Source organism: Carcharodon carcharias, chromosome 33, assembly GCF_017639515.1.
Source record: "Carcharodon carcharias isolate sCarCar2 chromosome 33, sCarCar2.pri, whole genome shotgun sequence".
NCBI lineage: Eukaryota > Metazoa > Chordata > Chondrichthyes > Lamniformes > Lamnidae > Carcharodon > Carcharodon carcharias.
In genome coordinates, this window is record NC_054499.1 from 324,979 (window position 1) to 339,927 (window position 14,949).

Here is a 14,949-nt window from a genome sequence, read left to right on the forward strand (position 1 = left end):
TTGCCCGACAACTAAACCTTTTGCACTTCCGGAGTCCGTATCCCTCTACGCCCATCTTATTCATGTATTTGTCAAGCTGCCTCTTAAACACCACTATCGTACCTGCTTCCACCACCTCCTCTGGCACCGAGTTCCAGACACGCACTACCCACTGTGTAAAAAACATACCCCGTACATCTCCTCTATAGTTTTCTCCTCGCACCTTAATTCGATGTCCCCTAGTAATTGACTCCGTGTTGTACCTGTCCTGGGAGTGTTTGATGGGGACGGTGCAGAGGGAGCTTTACTCTGTATCTAATCGTGTGCTGTACCGGTCCTGCGAATGTTTGATGGGGACGGGGTAGAGGGAGGTTTACTCTGTATCTAACCACGTCCTGTATCTGTTCTGGGAGTGTTTGATGGGGACAGTGTAGAGGGAGCTTTACTCTGTATCTAACCACGTCCTGTATCTGTTCTGGGAGTGTTTGATGGGGACAGTGCAGAGGCAGCTTTACTCTGTATCTAACCCCGTGCTCTACCTGTCCTGGGAGTGTTTGATGCGAACAGTGTGGAGGGAGCTTTAATCTGTATCTAACCCCATGCTGTACCTGCCCTGGGAGTGTTTGATGGGAACAGTGTAGAGGGAGCTTTACTCTGTATCTAATCCCGTGCTGCACCTGTTCTGGGAGTGTTTGATGGAGACAGTGTGGAGAGAGCTTTACTCTGTATCTAACACCGTGTTGTACCTGTCCGGGGAGTGTTTGATGGGGACAGTGTAGAGGGAGGTTTACTCTGTATCTAACCCTATGCTGTACCTGTCCGGGGAGTGTTTGATGGGGACAGTATAGAGGGAGATTTACTCTGTATCTAACCCCGTGCTGTACCTGTCCTGGGAGTGTTTGATGGGGACAGTGTAGAGGGAGCTTTACTCTGTATCTAACCCCGTGCTGTACCTGTCCTGGGAGTGAAAAGAAAAGAAAAGTACAGCACAGGAATAGGCCCTTCGGCCCTCCAAGCCTGTGCCGATCATATTGCCCGTCAACTGAACCTTTGGCATTTCCGGTGTCCATATCCCTCTATTCCCATCCTATTCATGTATTTGTCAAGCTGCCTCTTAAACACCACTATCGTACCTGCTTCCACCACCTCCTCTGGCACCGAATTCCAGACACGCACTACCCACTGTGTAAAAAACTTACCCCGCACATCTCCTCTATAGTTTTCTCCTGGCACCTTAAATCGATGTCCCCTAGTAACTGACTCCATGTTGTACCTGTCCTGGGAGTGTTTGATGGGGACGGGGTAGAGGGAGGTTTACTCTGTATCTAACCACGTCTTGTACCTGTCCTGGGAGTGTTTGATGGGGAAAGTGTAGAGGGATCTTTATGCTGTATCTAACCACGTCCTGTATCTGTTCTGGGAGTGTGTGATGGGACAGTGTAGACGGAGCTTTACTCTGTATCTAACCCCGTGCTGTACCTGTCCTGGGAGTGTTTGATGGGGACGGTGTAGAGGGAGCTTTACTCTGTATCTAACCCCGTGCTGTACCTGTCCTGGAAGTGTTTGATGGGGACGGTGTAGAGGGAGCTTTACTCTGTATCTAACCCCGTGCTGTACCTGTCCTGGGAGTGTTTGATGGGAACAGTGTGGAGGGAGCTTTACTCTGTATCTAACCCTGTGCTGTACCTGCCCTGGGAGTGTTTGATGGGAACAGTGTGGAGGGAGCTTTAATCTGTATCTAACCCCGTGCTGTACCTGCCCTGGGAGTGTTTGAGGGGAATAGTGTAGAGGGAACTTTACTCTGTATCTAACCCCGTGCTGTACCTGACCTGGGAGTGAAAAGTAAAGAAAAATACAGCACAGGAACAGGCCCTTCGGCCCTCCAAGCCTGTGCCGATCATATTGCCCGTCAACTAAACCTTTTGCACTTCCGGAGTCCGTATCCCTCTATTCCCATCCTATTCATGTATTTGTCAAGCTGCCTCTTAAACACCACTATCGTACCTGCTTCCACCACCTCCTCTGGCACCGAGTTCCAGACACTCACTACCCACTGTGTAAAAAACTTACCCCGCACATCTCCTCTATAGTTTTCCCCTCGCACCTTAAATCGATGTCCCCTAGTAATTGACTCCGTGTTGTACCTGTCCTGGGAGTGTTTGATGGGGACGGTGCAGAGGGAGCTTTACTCTGTATCTAATCGTGTGCTGTACCGGTCCTGCGAATGTTTGATGGGGACGGTGTAGAGGGAGGTTTACTCTGTATCTAACCCCGTGCTGTACCTGTCCTGGGAGTGTTTGATGCGGACGGTGCAGAGGGAGCTTTACTCTGTATCTAACCACGTGCTGTATTTGTTCTGGGAGTGTTTGATGGGGACAGTGTAGAGGGAGCTTTACTCTGTATCTAACCCGTGCTGTACCTGTCCTGGGAGTGTTTGATGGGGACAGTGTAGAGGGAGCTTTACTCTATATCTAACACCGTGTTGTACCTGTCCTGGGAGTGTTTGATGGGGCCAGTGTAGAGAGAGCTTTACTCTGTATCTAACCCGTTGCTGTACCTGTCCTGGGAGTGTTTGATGGGGACAGTGTAGAGGGAGCTTTACTCTGTATGTAACCCCGTGTTGTACCTGTCCGGGGAGTGTTTGACGGGTACAATGTAGAGAGGGCTTTACTCTGTATCTAACCCCGTGCTGTACCTGTCCTGGGAGTGTTTGATGGGTACAGTGTGGAGGGAGCTTTACTCTGTATGTAACCCCGTGTTGTACCTGTCCGGGGAGTGTTTGATGGGGACAGTGTAGAGGGAGATTTACTCTGTATCTAACCCCGTGCTGTACCTGTCCTGGGAGTGTTTGATGGGGACGGTGTAGAGGGATCTTTACTCTGTACCGGTCCTGGGAGTGAAAAGAAAAGAAAAATACAGCACAGGAACAGGCCATTCGGCCCTCCAAGCCTGTGCCGATCATATTGCCCGACAACTAAACCTTTTGCACTTCCGGAGTCCGTATCCCTCTACGCCCATCTTATTCATGTATTTGTCAAGCTGCCTCTTAAACACCACTATCGTACCTGCTTCCACCACCTCCTCTGGCACCGAGTTCCAGACACGCACTACCCACTGTGTAAAAAACATACCCCGTACATCTCCTCTATAGTTTTCTCCTCGCACCTTAATTCGATGTCCCCTAGTAATTGACTCCGTGTTGTACCTGTCCTGGGAGTGTTTGATGGGGACGGTGCAGAGGGAGCTTTACTCTGTATCTAATCGTGTGCTGTACCGGTCCTGCGAATGTTTGATGGGGACGGGGTAGAGGGAGGTTTACTCTGTTTCTAACCACGTCCTGTATCTGTTCTGGGAGTGTTTGATGGGGACAGTGGAGAGGGAGCTTTACTCTGTATCTAACCACGTCCTGTATCTGTTCTGGGAGTGTTTGATGGGGACAGTGCAGAGGCAGCTTTACTCTGTATCTAACCCCGTGCTCTACCTGTCCTGGGAATGTTTGATGGGGACGGAGTCGAGGGAGCTTTACTCTGTATCTAACTCCGTGCTGTACCTGTCCTGGGAGTGTTTGATGCGAACAGTGTGGAGGGAGCTTTAATCTGTATCTAACCCCGTGCTGTACCTGCCCTGGGAGTGTTTGATGGGGACAGTGTAGAGGGAGCTTTACTCTGTATCTAACCCTGTGCTGTACCTGCCCTGGGAGTGTTTGATGGGGACACTGTAGAGAGAGCTTTACTCTCTATCTAACCCCATGCTGTACCTGCCCTGGGAGTGTTTGATGGGTTCAGTGTAGAGGGAGATTTACTCTGTATCTAACCCCGTGCTGCACCTGTTCTGGGAGTGTTTGATGGAGACAGTGTGGAGGGAGCTTTACTCTGTATCTAACACCGTGTTGTACCTGTCCGGGGAGTGTTTGATGGGGACAGTGTAGAGGGAGCTTTACTCTGTATCTAACGCCGTGCTGTACCTGTCCTGGGAGTGTTTGATGGGGACAGTGTAGAGGGATCTTTACTCTGTATCTAACCCCGTGCTGTACCTGTCCTGGGAGTGAAAAGAAAAGAAAAGTACAGCACAGGAATAGGCCCTTTGGCCCTCCAAGCCTGTGCCGATCATATTGCCCGTCAACTGAACCTTTGGCATTTCCGGTGTCCATATCCCTCTATTCCCATCCTATTCATGTATTTGTCAAGCTGCCTCTTAAACACCACTATCGTACCTGCTTCCACCACCTCCTCTGGCACCGAATTCCAGACACGCACTACCCACTGTGTAAAAAACTTACCCCGCACATCTCCTCTATAGTTTTCTCCTGGCACCTTAAATCGATGTCCCCTAGTAATTGACTCCATGTTGTACCTGTCCTGGGAGTGTTTGATGGGGACGGGGTAGAGGGAGGTTTACTCTGTATCTAACCACGTCTTGTATCTGTTCTGGGAGTGTTTGATGGGGAAAGTGTAGAGGGATCTTTATGCTGTATCTAACCACGTCCTGTATCTGTTCTGGGAGTGTGTGATGGGACAGTGTAGACGGAGCTTTACTCTGTATCTAACCCCGTGCTGTACCTGTCCTGGGAGTGTTTGATGGGGACGGTGTAGAGGGAGCTTTACTCTGTATCTAACCCTGTGCTGTACCTGTCCGGGGAGTGTTTGATGGGGACGGGGTACAGGGAGCTTTACACTGTATCTAACCACGTACTGTATCTGTTCTGGGAGTATTTGATGGGGACAGTGTAGAGGGAGCTTTACACTGTATCTAACCACATCCTGTACCTGTCCTGGGAGTGTTTGATGGGAACAGTGTGGAGGGAGCTTTAATCTGTATCTTACCCCGTGCTGTACCTGTCCTGGGAGTGTTTGACGGGAACAGTGTAGAGGGAGCTTTACTCTGTATCTAATCCCGTGCTGTACCTGTCCTCGGAGTGTTTGATGGGGACAGTGTAGAGGGAGATTTACTCTGTATCTAACCCAGTGCTGTACCTGACCTGGGAGTGAAAAGAAAAGTACAGCACAGGAACAGGCCCTTTGACCCTCCAAGCCTGTGCCGATCATATTGCCCATCAACTAAACCTTTTGCACTTCCGGTGTCCGTATCCCTCTATTCCCATCCTATTCATGTATTTGTCAAGCTGCCTCTTAAACACCACTATCGTACCTGCTTCCACCACCTCCTCTGGCACCGAATTCCAGACACGCACTACCCACTGTGTAAAAAACATACCCCGCACCTCTCCTCTATAGTTTTCTCCTGGCACCTTAAATCGATGTCCCCTAGTAATTGACTCCGTGTTGTACCTGTCCTGGGAGTGTTTGATGGGGACGGTGCAGAGGGAGTTTTACTCTGTATCTAATCGTGTGCTGTACCGGTCCTGGGAGTGTTTGATGGGGACGGGGTAGAGGGAGGTTTACTCTGTATCTAACCACGTCCTGTATCTGTTCTGGGAGTGTTTGATGGAGACAGTGTAGAGGGAGCTTTACTCTGTATCTAACCCCGTGTTCTACCTGTCCTGGGAGTATTTGATGGGGCCAGTGGAGAGGGATCTTTACTCTGTATCTAACCCTGTGCAGTACCTGTCCTGGGAGTGTTTGATTGGGACAGTGTAGAGGGAGCTTTACTCTGTATCTAACCCCGTGCTGTACCAGTCCTGGGAGTGTTTGATGGGGACAGTGGAGAGGGAGCTTTACTCTGTATCTAATCCCCATGCTGTACCTGTCCTGGGAGTGTTTGATGGGGACATTGTAGAGGGAGCTTTACTCTGTATCTAACCCCGTGCTGTACCTGTCCTGGGAGTGTTTGATGGGGACAGTGTAGAGGGAGCTTTACTCTGTATCTAACCCCGTGTTGTACCTGTCCTGGGCGTGTTTCATGGGGACAGTGTAGAGGGAGCTTTACTCTTTATCCAACCCCGTGCTGTACCTGACCTGGGAGTGAAAAGAGTGGAAAAGTACAGCACAGGAACAGGCCCTTCGGCCCTCCAAGCCTGCGCCGATCATATTGCCCGTCAACTAAAGCATTTTGCACTTTCGGTGTCCGTATCCCTCTATTCCCATCCTATTCATGTATTTGTCAAGCTGCCTCTTAAACACCACTATCGTACCTGCTTCCACCACCTCCTCTGGCAGCGAATTCCAGACACTCACTACCATCTGCGTTAAAAACTTGACCGGGACATCTCCTCTATAGTTTTCTCCTCTCACCTTAAATCTATGTCCCCTAGTAATTGACTCTTCCACCCTGGGAAAAAGCTTCTATCTACTCTGTCCATGCCACTCATAATTTTGTAAACTTCTATCAATTCGCCCCTTAATCTCCGTCTCTCTATTGAGAACAATCCGAGTTTCTCCAAACTCTCCTCATACCAATAACCTCCAGACCAAGCAGCATCCTGGTAAACCTCCTCTGCACCCTCTCCAACGCCTCCATATCCTTCTGGTAATGTGGTGACCAGAATTGCACACAATATTCCAAGTGTGGCCTAACCAAGGTTCTATACAGCTGCAGCATGACTTCCCAGCTTTTTTACTCAATACCCCTGCCGATGAAGGCAAGCATTCCATATGTCTTCCTGACTACATTATCCACCTGTGTTGCCACTTTCAATGACCTGTGGATCTGTACACCCAGATCCCTCTGCCCGTCGATGCACTTAAGAGTTCTGCCAGTTACTGTATAATTCCTTCCTGTATTAGACCTTCCAAAATGCATTACCTCGCATTTGTCCAGATTAAACTCCATCTGCCATTTCTCCGCCCAAGTCTCCAACTGATCTATATCCCGTTGTTTCCTTTGGCAATCCTCTTCACTATCTGCAACTCCTCCAACCTTAGTGTCGTCTGCAAACTTACTAATTAGCTCAGTTACATATTCCTCCAAGTCATTTATGTACACTATAAACAGCAAACGTCCCAGCACTGATCCCTGCGGAAAAACACTAGTCACAGCTCTCCAATCAGAAAAGCACCCTTCCACTGCTACCCTCTGTCTTCTATGACCAAGCCAATTCTGTATCCATCCTGTCAGCTCACCTCTGATCCCGTGTGACTTTACCTTCTGTACCACTCTGCCATGAGGGACCTTGTCAAAGGCCTTACTGAAATCCATATAGATAACATCCACTGCCCTTCCATCGTTGATCATCTTTGTCACTTCCTCGAAACTCGATCAAGTTAGTGAGACACAACCTCCCCTTCACAAAACCATGCTGCCTCTCACTAATACGCCCATTTGCTTCCAAATGGTAGGAAATCCTGTCACAAAGAATCTTCTCCAATAATTTCCCCACCATTGACGTAAGGCTCACCGGCCTGTAATTTCCTGGATTATCCCTGCTACCCTTCTTAAACAATGGAACAACATTGGCCATTCTCCAGTCCTCTGGGACCTCACCCATAGCCAGTGAGGATACAAAGATTTCTGTCAAGGCCCCAGCAATCTCCTCCCTTGCCTCCCTCAGTACTCTGGGGTAGATCCCATCTGGCCCTGGGGACTTATCCACCTTAAATTCTTCAAGATGCCTAACACCTCCTCTTTTTTGTTCTCAACATGACCCAGGCTGTCTACACACTCTTCCCCAGACAAATCGACCACTAAGTCCTTCTCTTTGGTGAATGAGAAGTATTTTTACTGATGAGAAGTATTCATTCAGTATCTCTCCCATTTCTTCTGGCTCCACACACAGATTCCCACCACCTCTGTCCCTGAGTGAGCCTACCCTTTCCCTGGCTACCCTCTTGCTTTTTACATATGTATAAAAAGCCTTGGGATTTTCCTTAATCCTGGTTGCCAGTGACTTTTCATGACCCCTTTTAGCCCTCCTGACTCCTTGCTTAAGTTTCTTCCTACTTTTTTATATTCTCCACGGGCTTCATCTATTCCCAGCATTCTAGCCCTTATGAATGCTTCCCTTTTCTTTTGGACTAATCTCACTATATCCGTCATTATCCAAGGTTCCTGAAACTTGCCATGCTTATCCTTCATCCTAGCAGGAACATGCTGGTCCTGAATTCTTATCAACTGACTTTTGAAAGCCCCCCACATGTCAGTTGCTGATTTGCCCTCAAACATCCGCCTCCAGTCTAGATTCCTCAGTGTTTGATGGGGATGGTGTAGAGGGAGCTTTACTCTGCATCTAACCCCGTGCTGTACCTGTCCTGGGAGTGTTTGATGGGGACAGTGTAGAGGGAGCTTTACTCTGTATCTAACCCTGTGCTGTACCTGTCCTGGGAGTGTTTGATGGGGACAGTGCAGAGGGAGCTTTACTCTGTATCTAACCCCGTGCTGTACCTGCCCTGAGCGTGTTTGATGGGAACAGTATGGAGGGAGCTTTACTCTGTATCTAAACCCGTGCTGTACCTGTCCTGGGAGTGTTTGATGGGGACGGTGCAGAGGGAGCTTTACTCTGTATCTAACCCCGTGCTGTACCTGTCCTGGGAGTGTTTGATGGGGACAGTGTAGAGGGAGCTTTAATCTGTATCGAACCACGTCCTGTATCTGTTCTGGGAGTGTTTGATGGGGACGGTGTAGAGGGAGTTTTTCTTGATATCTAACCCCGTGCTGTACCTGCCCTGGGAGTGTTTGATGGGGACAGTGTACAGTGAGCTTTACTCTGTATCTAAACCCGTGCTGTACCTGTCCTGGGAGTGTTTGATGGGGACGGTGCAGAGGGAGCTTTACTCTGTATCTAACCCCGTGCTGTACCTGTCCTGGGAGTGTTTGATGGGGACAGTGTAGAGGGAGCTTTAATCTGTATCGAACCACGTCCTGTATCTGTTCTGGGAGTGTTTGATGGGGACGGTGTAGAGGGAGTTTTTCTCGATATCTAACCCCGTGCTGTACCTGCCCTGGGAGTGTTTGATGGGGATAGTATAGAGGGAGCTTTACTCTGTATCTAACCCCGTGCTGTACCTGTCCTGGGAGTGTTTGATGGGGACAGTGTAGAGGGATCTTTACTCTGTATCTAACCCCGTGCTGTACCTGTCCTGGGAGTGACAAGAGTGGAAAAGTACAGCACAGGAACAGGCCCTTCAGCCCTCCAAGCCTGTGCCGATCATATTGCCCGTCAACTAAAACATTTTGCACTTCCGGTGTCCGTATCCCTCTATTCCCATCCTATTCATGTATTTGTCAAGCTGCCTATTAAACACCACTATCGTACCTGCTTCCACCACCTCCTCTGGCAGCGAATTCCAGACACTCACTACCCTCTGTGTAAAAAACTTGCCCCACACATCTCCTCTATAGTTTTCTCCTCTCACCTTCAATCTATGTCCCCTAGTAATTGACTCTTCCACCCTGGATAAAAGCTTCTGACTATCTGCTCTGTCCATGCCACTCATAATTTTGTAAACTTCTATCATGTCGCCCCTCAATCTCCGTCTCTCTATTGAGAACAATCCGAGTTTCTCCAAACTCTCCTCATACCAATAACCTCCAGACCAGTCAGCATCCTGGTAAACCTCCTCTGCACCCTCTCCAACGCCTCCATATCCTTCTGGTAATGTGGTGACCAGAATTGCACACAATATTCCAAGTGTGGCCTAACCAAGGTTCTATACAGCTGCAGCATGACTTCCCAGCTTTTATACTCAATACCCCTGCCAATGAAGGCAAGCATTCCATATGCCTTCCTGACTACCTTATCCACCTGCGTTGCCACTTTCAGTGACCTGTGAACCTGTACACCCAGATCCCTCTGCCCGTCGATGCACTTAAGCGTTCTGCCAGTTACTGTATAATTCCTGCCTGTATTAGACCTTCCAAAATGCATTACCTCAAATTTGTCCAGATTAAACTCCATCTGCCATTTCTCCGCCCAAGTCTCCAACTGATTTATATCCTGTTGTTTCCTTTGACAATCCTCTTCACTACCTGCAACTCCTCCAACCTTAGTGTCGTCTGCAAACTTACTAATTAGCCCAGTTCCATTTTCCTCCAAATCATTTATGTGTACTACAAACAGCAAAGCTCCCAGCACTGATCCCTGCGGAACAACACTGGTCACAGCTCTCCATTCAGAAAAGCACCCTTCCACTGCTACCCTCTGTCTTCTATGACCAGGCCAATTCTGTATCCATCCTGTCAGCTCACCTCTGATCCCGTGTGACTTTACCTTCTGTACCACTCTGCCATGAGGGACCTTGTCAAAGGCCTTAATGAAATCCATGTAGATAGCATCCACTGCCCTTCCATCGTCGATCATCTTTGTCACTTCCTCGAAACTCAATCAAGTTAGTGAGACACGACCTCCCCTTCACAAAACCATGCTGCCTCTCACTAATACGCCCATTTACTTCCAAATGGTAGGAAATCCTGTCACAAAGAATCTTCTCCAATAATTTCCCCACCATTGACGTAAGGCTCAACAGCCTGTAATTTCCTGGATTATCCCTGCTACCCTTCTTAAACAATGGAACAACATTGGCCATTCTCCAGTCCTCTGGGACCTCACTCGTAGCCAGTGAGGATACAAAGATTTCTGTCAAGGCCCCAGCAATCTCCTCCCTTGCCTCCCTCAGTACTCTGGGGTAGATCCCATCTGGCCCTGGGGACTAATCCACCTTAATATTCTTCAAGATGCCTAACACCTCCGCTTTTTTTGTTCTCAACATGACCCAGGCTGTCTACACACTCTTCCCCAGACAAATCGACCACTAAGTCCTTCTCTTTGGTGAATACTGATGAGAAGTATTCATTCACTATCTCTCCCATTTCTTCTGGCTCCACACACAGATTCCCACCTCTGTCCCTGAGTGAGCCTACCCTTTCCCTGGCTACCCTCTTGCTTTTTACAAATGTATAAAAAGCCTTGGGATTTTTCTTAATCCTGGTTGCCAGTGACTTTTCATGACCCCTTTTAGCCCTCCTGACTCCTTGCTTAAGTTTCTTCCTACTTTTTTATATTTTCCACGGGCTTCATCTATTCCCAGCATTCTAGCCCTTACGAATGCTTCCCTTTCTTTTGGACTAATCTCACTATATCCGTCATTATCCAAGGTTCCTGAAACTTGCCATGCTTATCCTTCATCCTAGCAGGAACATGCTGGTCCTGAATTCTTATCAACTGACGTTTGAAAGCCCCCCACATGTCAGTTGTTGATTTGCCCTCAAACATCTGCCTCCAGTCTAGATTCCTCAGTGTTTGATGGGGATGGTGTAGAGGGAGCTTTACTCTGCATCTAACCCCGTGCTGTAACTGCCCTGGGAGAGTTTGATGGGGACAGTGTAGAGGGAGCTTTACTCTGTATCTAACCCCGTGCTGTAACTGCCCTGGGAGAGTTTGATGTGGACAGTGTAGGGGGAGCTTTACTCTGTATCTAACCCCGTGCTGTACCTGTCCTGGGAGTGTTTGATGGGGACAGTGTAGAGGGAGCTTTACTCTGTATCTAATCCTGTGCTGTACCTGTCCTGGGAGAGTTTGATGGGGACAGTGTAGCGGGAGTTTTACTCTGTATCTACCCCGTGCTGTACCTGTCCTGGGAGTGTTTGATGGGGACAGTGTAGAGGGAGTTTTACTCTGTATCTACCCCGTGCTGTACCTGTCCTGGGAGTGTTTGATGGGGACAGTGTAGAGAGAGCTTTACTCTGTATCTAACCCCGTGCTGTACCTGTCCTGGGAGTGTTTGATGGGGACAGTGTAGAGGGAGCTTTACTCTGTATCTAATCCCGTGCTGTACCTGTCCTGGGAGTGTTTGATGGGGACAGTGTAGAGGGAGCTTTACTCTGTATCTAATCCCGTGCTGTACCTGTCCTGGGAGTGTGTGGAGGACATTCCACAGTCCTGTATGTTTCTTACCCGCTTCCTGAATTCTGCTTTCTGTTTCTTGTCTTCCTCCTGCATCTTTTTCAATCTAGCCGCTTGCTCTGGGGAAGGTACAAAATAAAGAAGCGGTTGTGTTTAACAACTGCAAACTCCAGGACAAGGTGTAACCTGAGCAGTGGGATGGGAGGCAGTAGTGGAGCGGCACAAGGGTTGGAGCCGGGAGTACAGTTCAACATTCCCAGAGGGTGCAGTCACAGTGCCTGATATACCCACAGCCTTCAGCACAGGAGAGGGTTATAAACCTTCCAAACACATTTCAGCGACAGCTCAACAACTATTTAATTTATATAGCTTCTTTAACCTTGGCAAACTTCCCAAAGATGCTTCATCAGAACTTTCTTTACGCAGAGGGTAGTGAGTGTCTGGAATTCACTGCCCAAGTTGGTGGTAGAGGCAGAAACTTTAAACTCTTTTAAGAAGTACCTGGATCTGCACCTTAAGTGCTGTAAACTGCAGGGATTAGAAAGGGCACCTGGGTGTCCTCGGGCAGGCATGGACAAGATGGGCTGAATGGCCTCCTTCTGTACTGTAACTTTGCTCTGGTTCTATGGTTGTCAGACAAAGTTTAATGTTGAACCACACAAGGAGGTATGGGACAGGTGCCCAAAAGCTGGGTCGAAGAGATAAGTTTCTACGGAGTATCTTAGAGGAGGAGAGGGAGAGACGGAGAGGTTTAGGCAGGGAATTCTAGAGCTTAGGACCCCCAGGCAGCTGAAGGCCCGGCCGCCAATGGTGGAGCGATGAGAATCGGGGGATGGTCAAGAGGCCGGAATTGGAGGAGCGCAGAGATCTCGGAGGGTTGTCGGGGCTGGAGGATCGTAGAGATAGGAAGGGTTGTAGGGGCTGGAGGATCGTAGATATAGGGAGGGGAGAGGCCGATGGAGGTATTTGAAAACGATAATGAGATTTAAAAATTGAAACGCAGGGTGAGGAGGGCGAGAGCGGGCGGAGGGAGGGCGGGTGGGGGGAGGAGAGGGTGGGGTGGTGGTTGGCAAGGTGAGGGCTGAATGGGACTTGGTGTGAGACAGAGGAGGGAGCAGAGTTTTGCCCAGAGGTTTACAAAGGATGAGAAGTGGGAGGCCGGCTGTAATATTAATCCCCCCACTCCAGTGGATTCCTTTAGACCACATTCCCCCACCAGATTCCCTAGCCGAATCCCCTACACCCTCATTCTGCCCCCAATTCCCCCTCCGACCCAACTCCCATGCCCCGAAATCTTGCTTCCCCCCTCCACGCCAAGCCCCACAATCCCACTCACACACCCATAACTCCCTTCCCACCCCTACCTCACAGACCCAAACCCTCACCCTACTCCCCTCCCCGATTTCCCCTCCACACAATTCACCCCCTCCCCCCGCCACACAATTCAGCCCCTCCCCCCGCCACACAATTCAGCCCCCTCCCCCCTCCACACAATTCAGCCCCCTCCACACAATTCACCCCCTCCCCCCTCCACACAATTCAGCCCCTCCCCCCGCCACACAATTCAGCCCCTCCACACAATTCAGCCCCCTCCCCCCTCCACACAATTCAGCCCCCTCCACACAATTCACCCCCTCCCCCCTCCACACAATTCAGCCCCTCCCCCCTCCACACAATTCACCCCCTCCCCCCAATTCACCCCCTCTCCCCTCCACACAATTCACCCCCTCCCCCCTCCACACAATTCAGCCCCCTCCACACAATTCAGCCCCCTCCCTCCCTCTCCCCATTGCCCCTCCCCCCCCACCCCCCCACCCCCTCCCCATTCCCCTTCCCCATTCCCCCTCCCTCTCTCTCCCCCCCATCCCCCTTGATCCCTCCCCCCTCCCCATTCCCCCCTCGATCCCTCCCCCCTCCCCATCCTCCTCCCCTCCCACCTCACCCTCCCCATCCCCCATCATCCTCCCTATCTCCATCCCCCATTCCCCCACCATATCCCCCAACCCCCCTATCTTCCCCCACCTCCCCCATCCAACGCCCCCATCCCTCCCCCATCCAACCCGCCCATCCCTCCCCCATCCAACCCCCCCATCCCTCCCCATCCAACCTCCCATATTCCCCCAAGACCTCCCATATCCCCCCACCCCATCCAACACCTCCCATACCCCCCATTCCTCCCCCCATCCAACCCCCCCCATTCCTCCCCCCCACCCCCCATCCCTCCCCATCCAACCTCCCATATTCCCCCAAGACCTCCCATATCCCCCCACCCCATCCAACACCTCCCATACCCCCCATTCCTCCCCCCATCCAACCCCCCCATTCCTCCCCCCCACCCCCCATCCCCCCATTCCTCCCCCCATCCAACCCCCCCATTCCTCCCCCCCCCACATCCAACCCCCCCATCCCCCAACTCCCCCCACCCCCCCCACCGCCCCATCCCCCCCCACATCCAACTCCCCCAACCCCCCCATCCCCCCCCATCCAACCCCCCCACCCCATCCAACACCTCCCATACCCCCCCATTCCTCCCCCAACCAACCCCCCACCCCCCCATTCCTCCCCCATCCAACCCCCCCATTCCTCCCCCATCCAACCCCCCCACCCCATCCAACACCTCCCATACCCCCCATTCCTCCCCCATCCAACCCCCCCACCCCCCCATTCCTCCCCCATCCAACCCCCCCATTCCTCCCCCATCCAACCCCCCCACCCCCCCATTCCTCCCCCATCCAACCCCCCCATTCCTCCCCCATCCAACCCCCCCATTCCTCCCCCATCCAACCCCCCCACCCCCATTCCTCCCCCATCCAACCCCCCCACCCCCCCATTCCTCCCCCATCCAACCCCCCCACCCCCATCATCCCCCCCACCCCCTCTTCAACCCCCCCACCCCCTCCTCAACCCCCCCCCACCCCCTCCTCAACCCCCCCCCCCTCCTCAACCCCCCCCCACCCCCTCCTCAACCCCCCCCCCACCCCCTCTTCAACCCCCCCCCCACCCCCTCTTCAACCCCCCCCCCACCCCCTCTTCAACCCCCCCCCCACCCCCTCTTCAACCCCCCCCCCACCCCCTCTTCAACCCCCCCCCCACCCCCTCTTCAACCCCCCCCTCCACCCCCTCTTCAACCCCCCCCCCTCCACCCCCTCTTCAACCCCCCCCCCCTCCACCCCCCTCTTCAACCACCCCCCCCTCCACCCCCTCTTCAACCCCCCCCACCCCCTCTTCAACCACCC

The 14,949-nt window shown here is 51.5% G+C and overlaps 1 protein-coding gene across 1 annotated transcript in view; it reads right to left on the reverse strand.

Moving 5' to 3' along the window:
- spag7 (sperm associated antigen 7) overlaps positions 1 to 14,949 on the reverse strand; it is a 39,192-nt gene that overhangs the window by 21,389 nt on the left and 2,854 nt on the right. Inside the window, exon 2 of the mRNA XM_041178837.1 lies at positions 11,765 to 11,832. Within this exon, the coding sequence (XP_041034771.1) occupies positions 11,765 to 11,832 (68 nt within the window). The remainder of the gene's footprint in view (positions 1 to 11,764; positions 11,833 to 14,949) is intronic.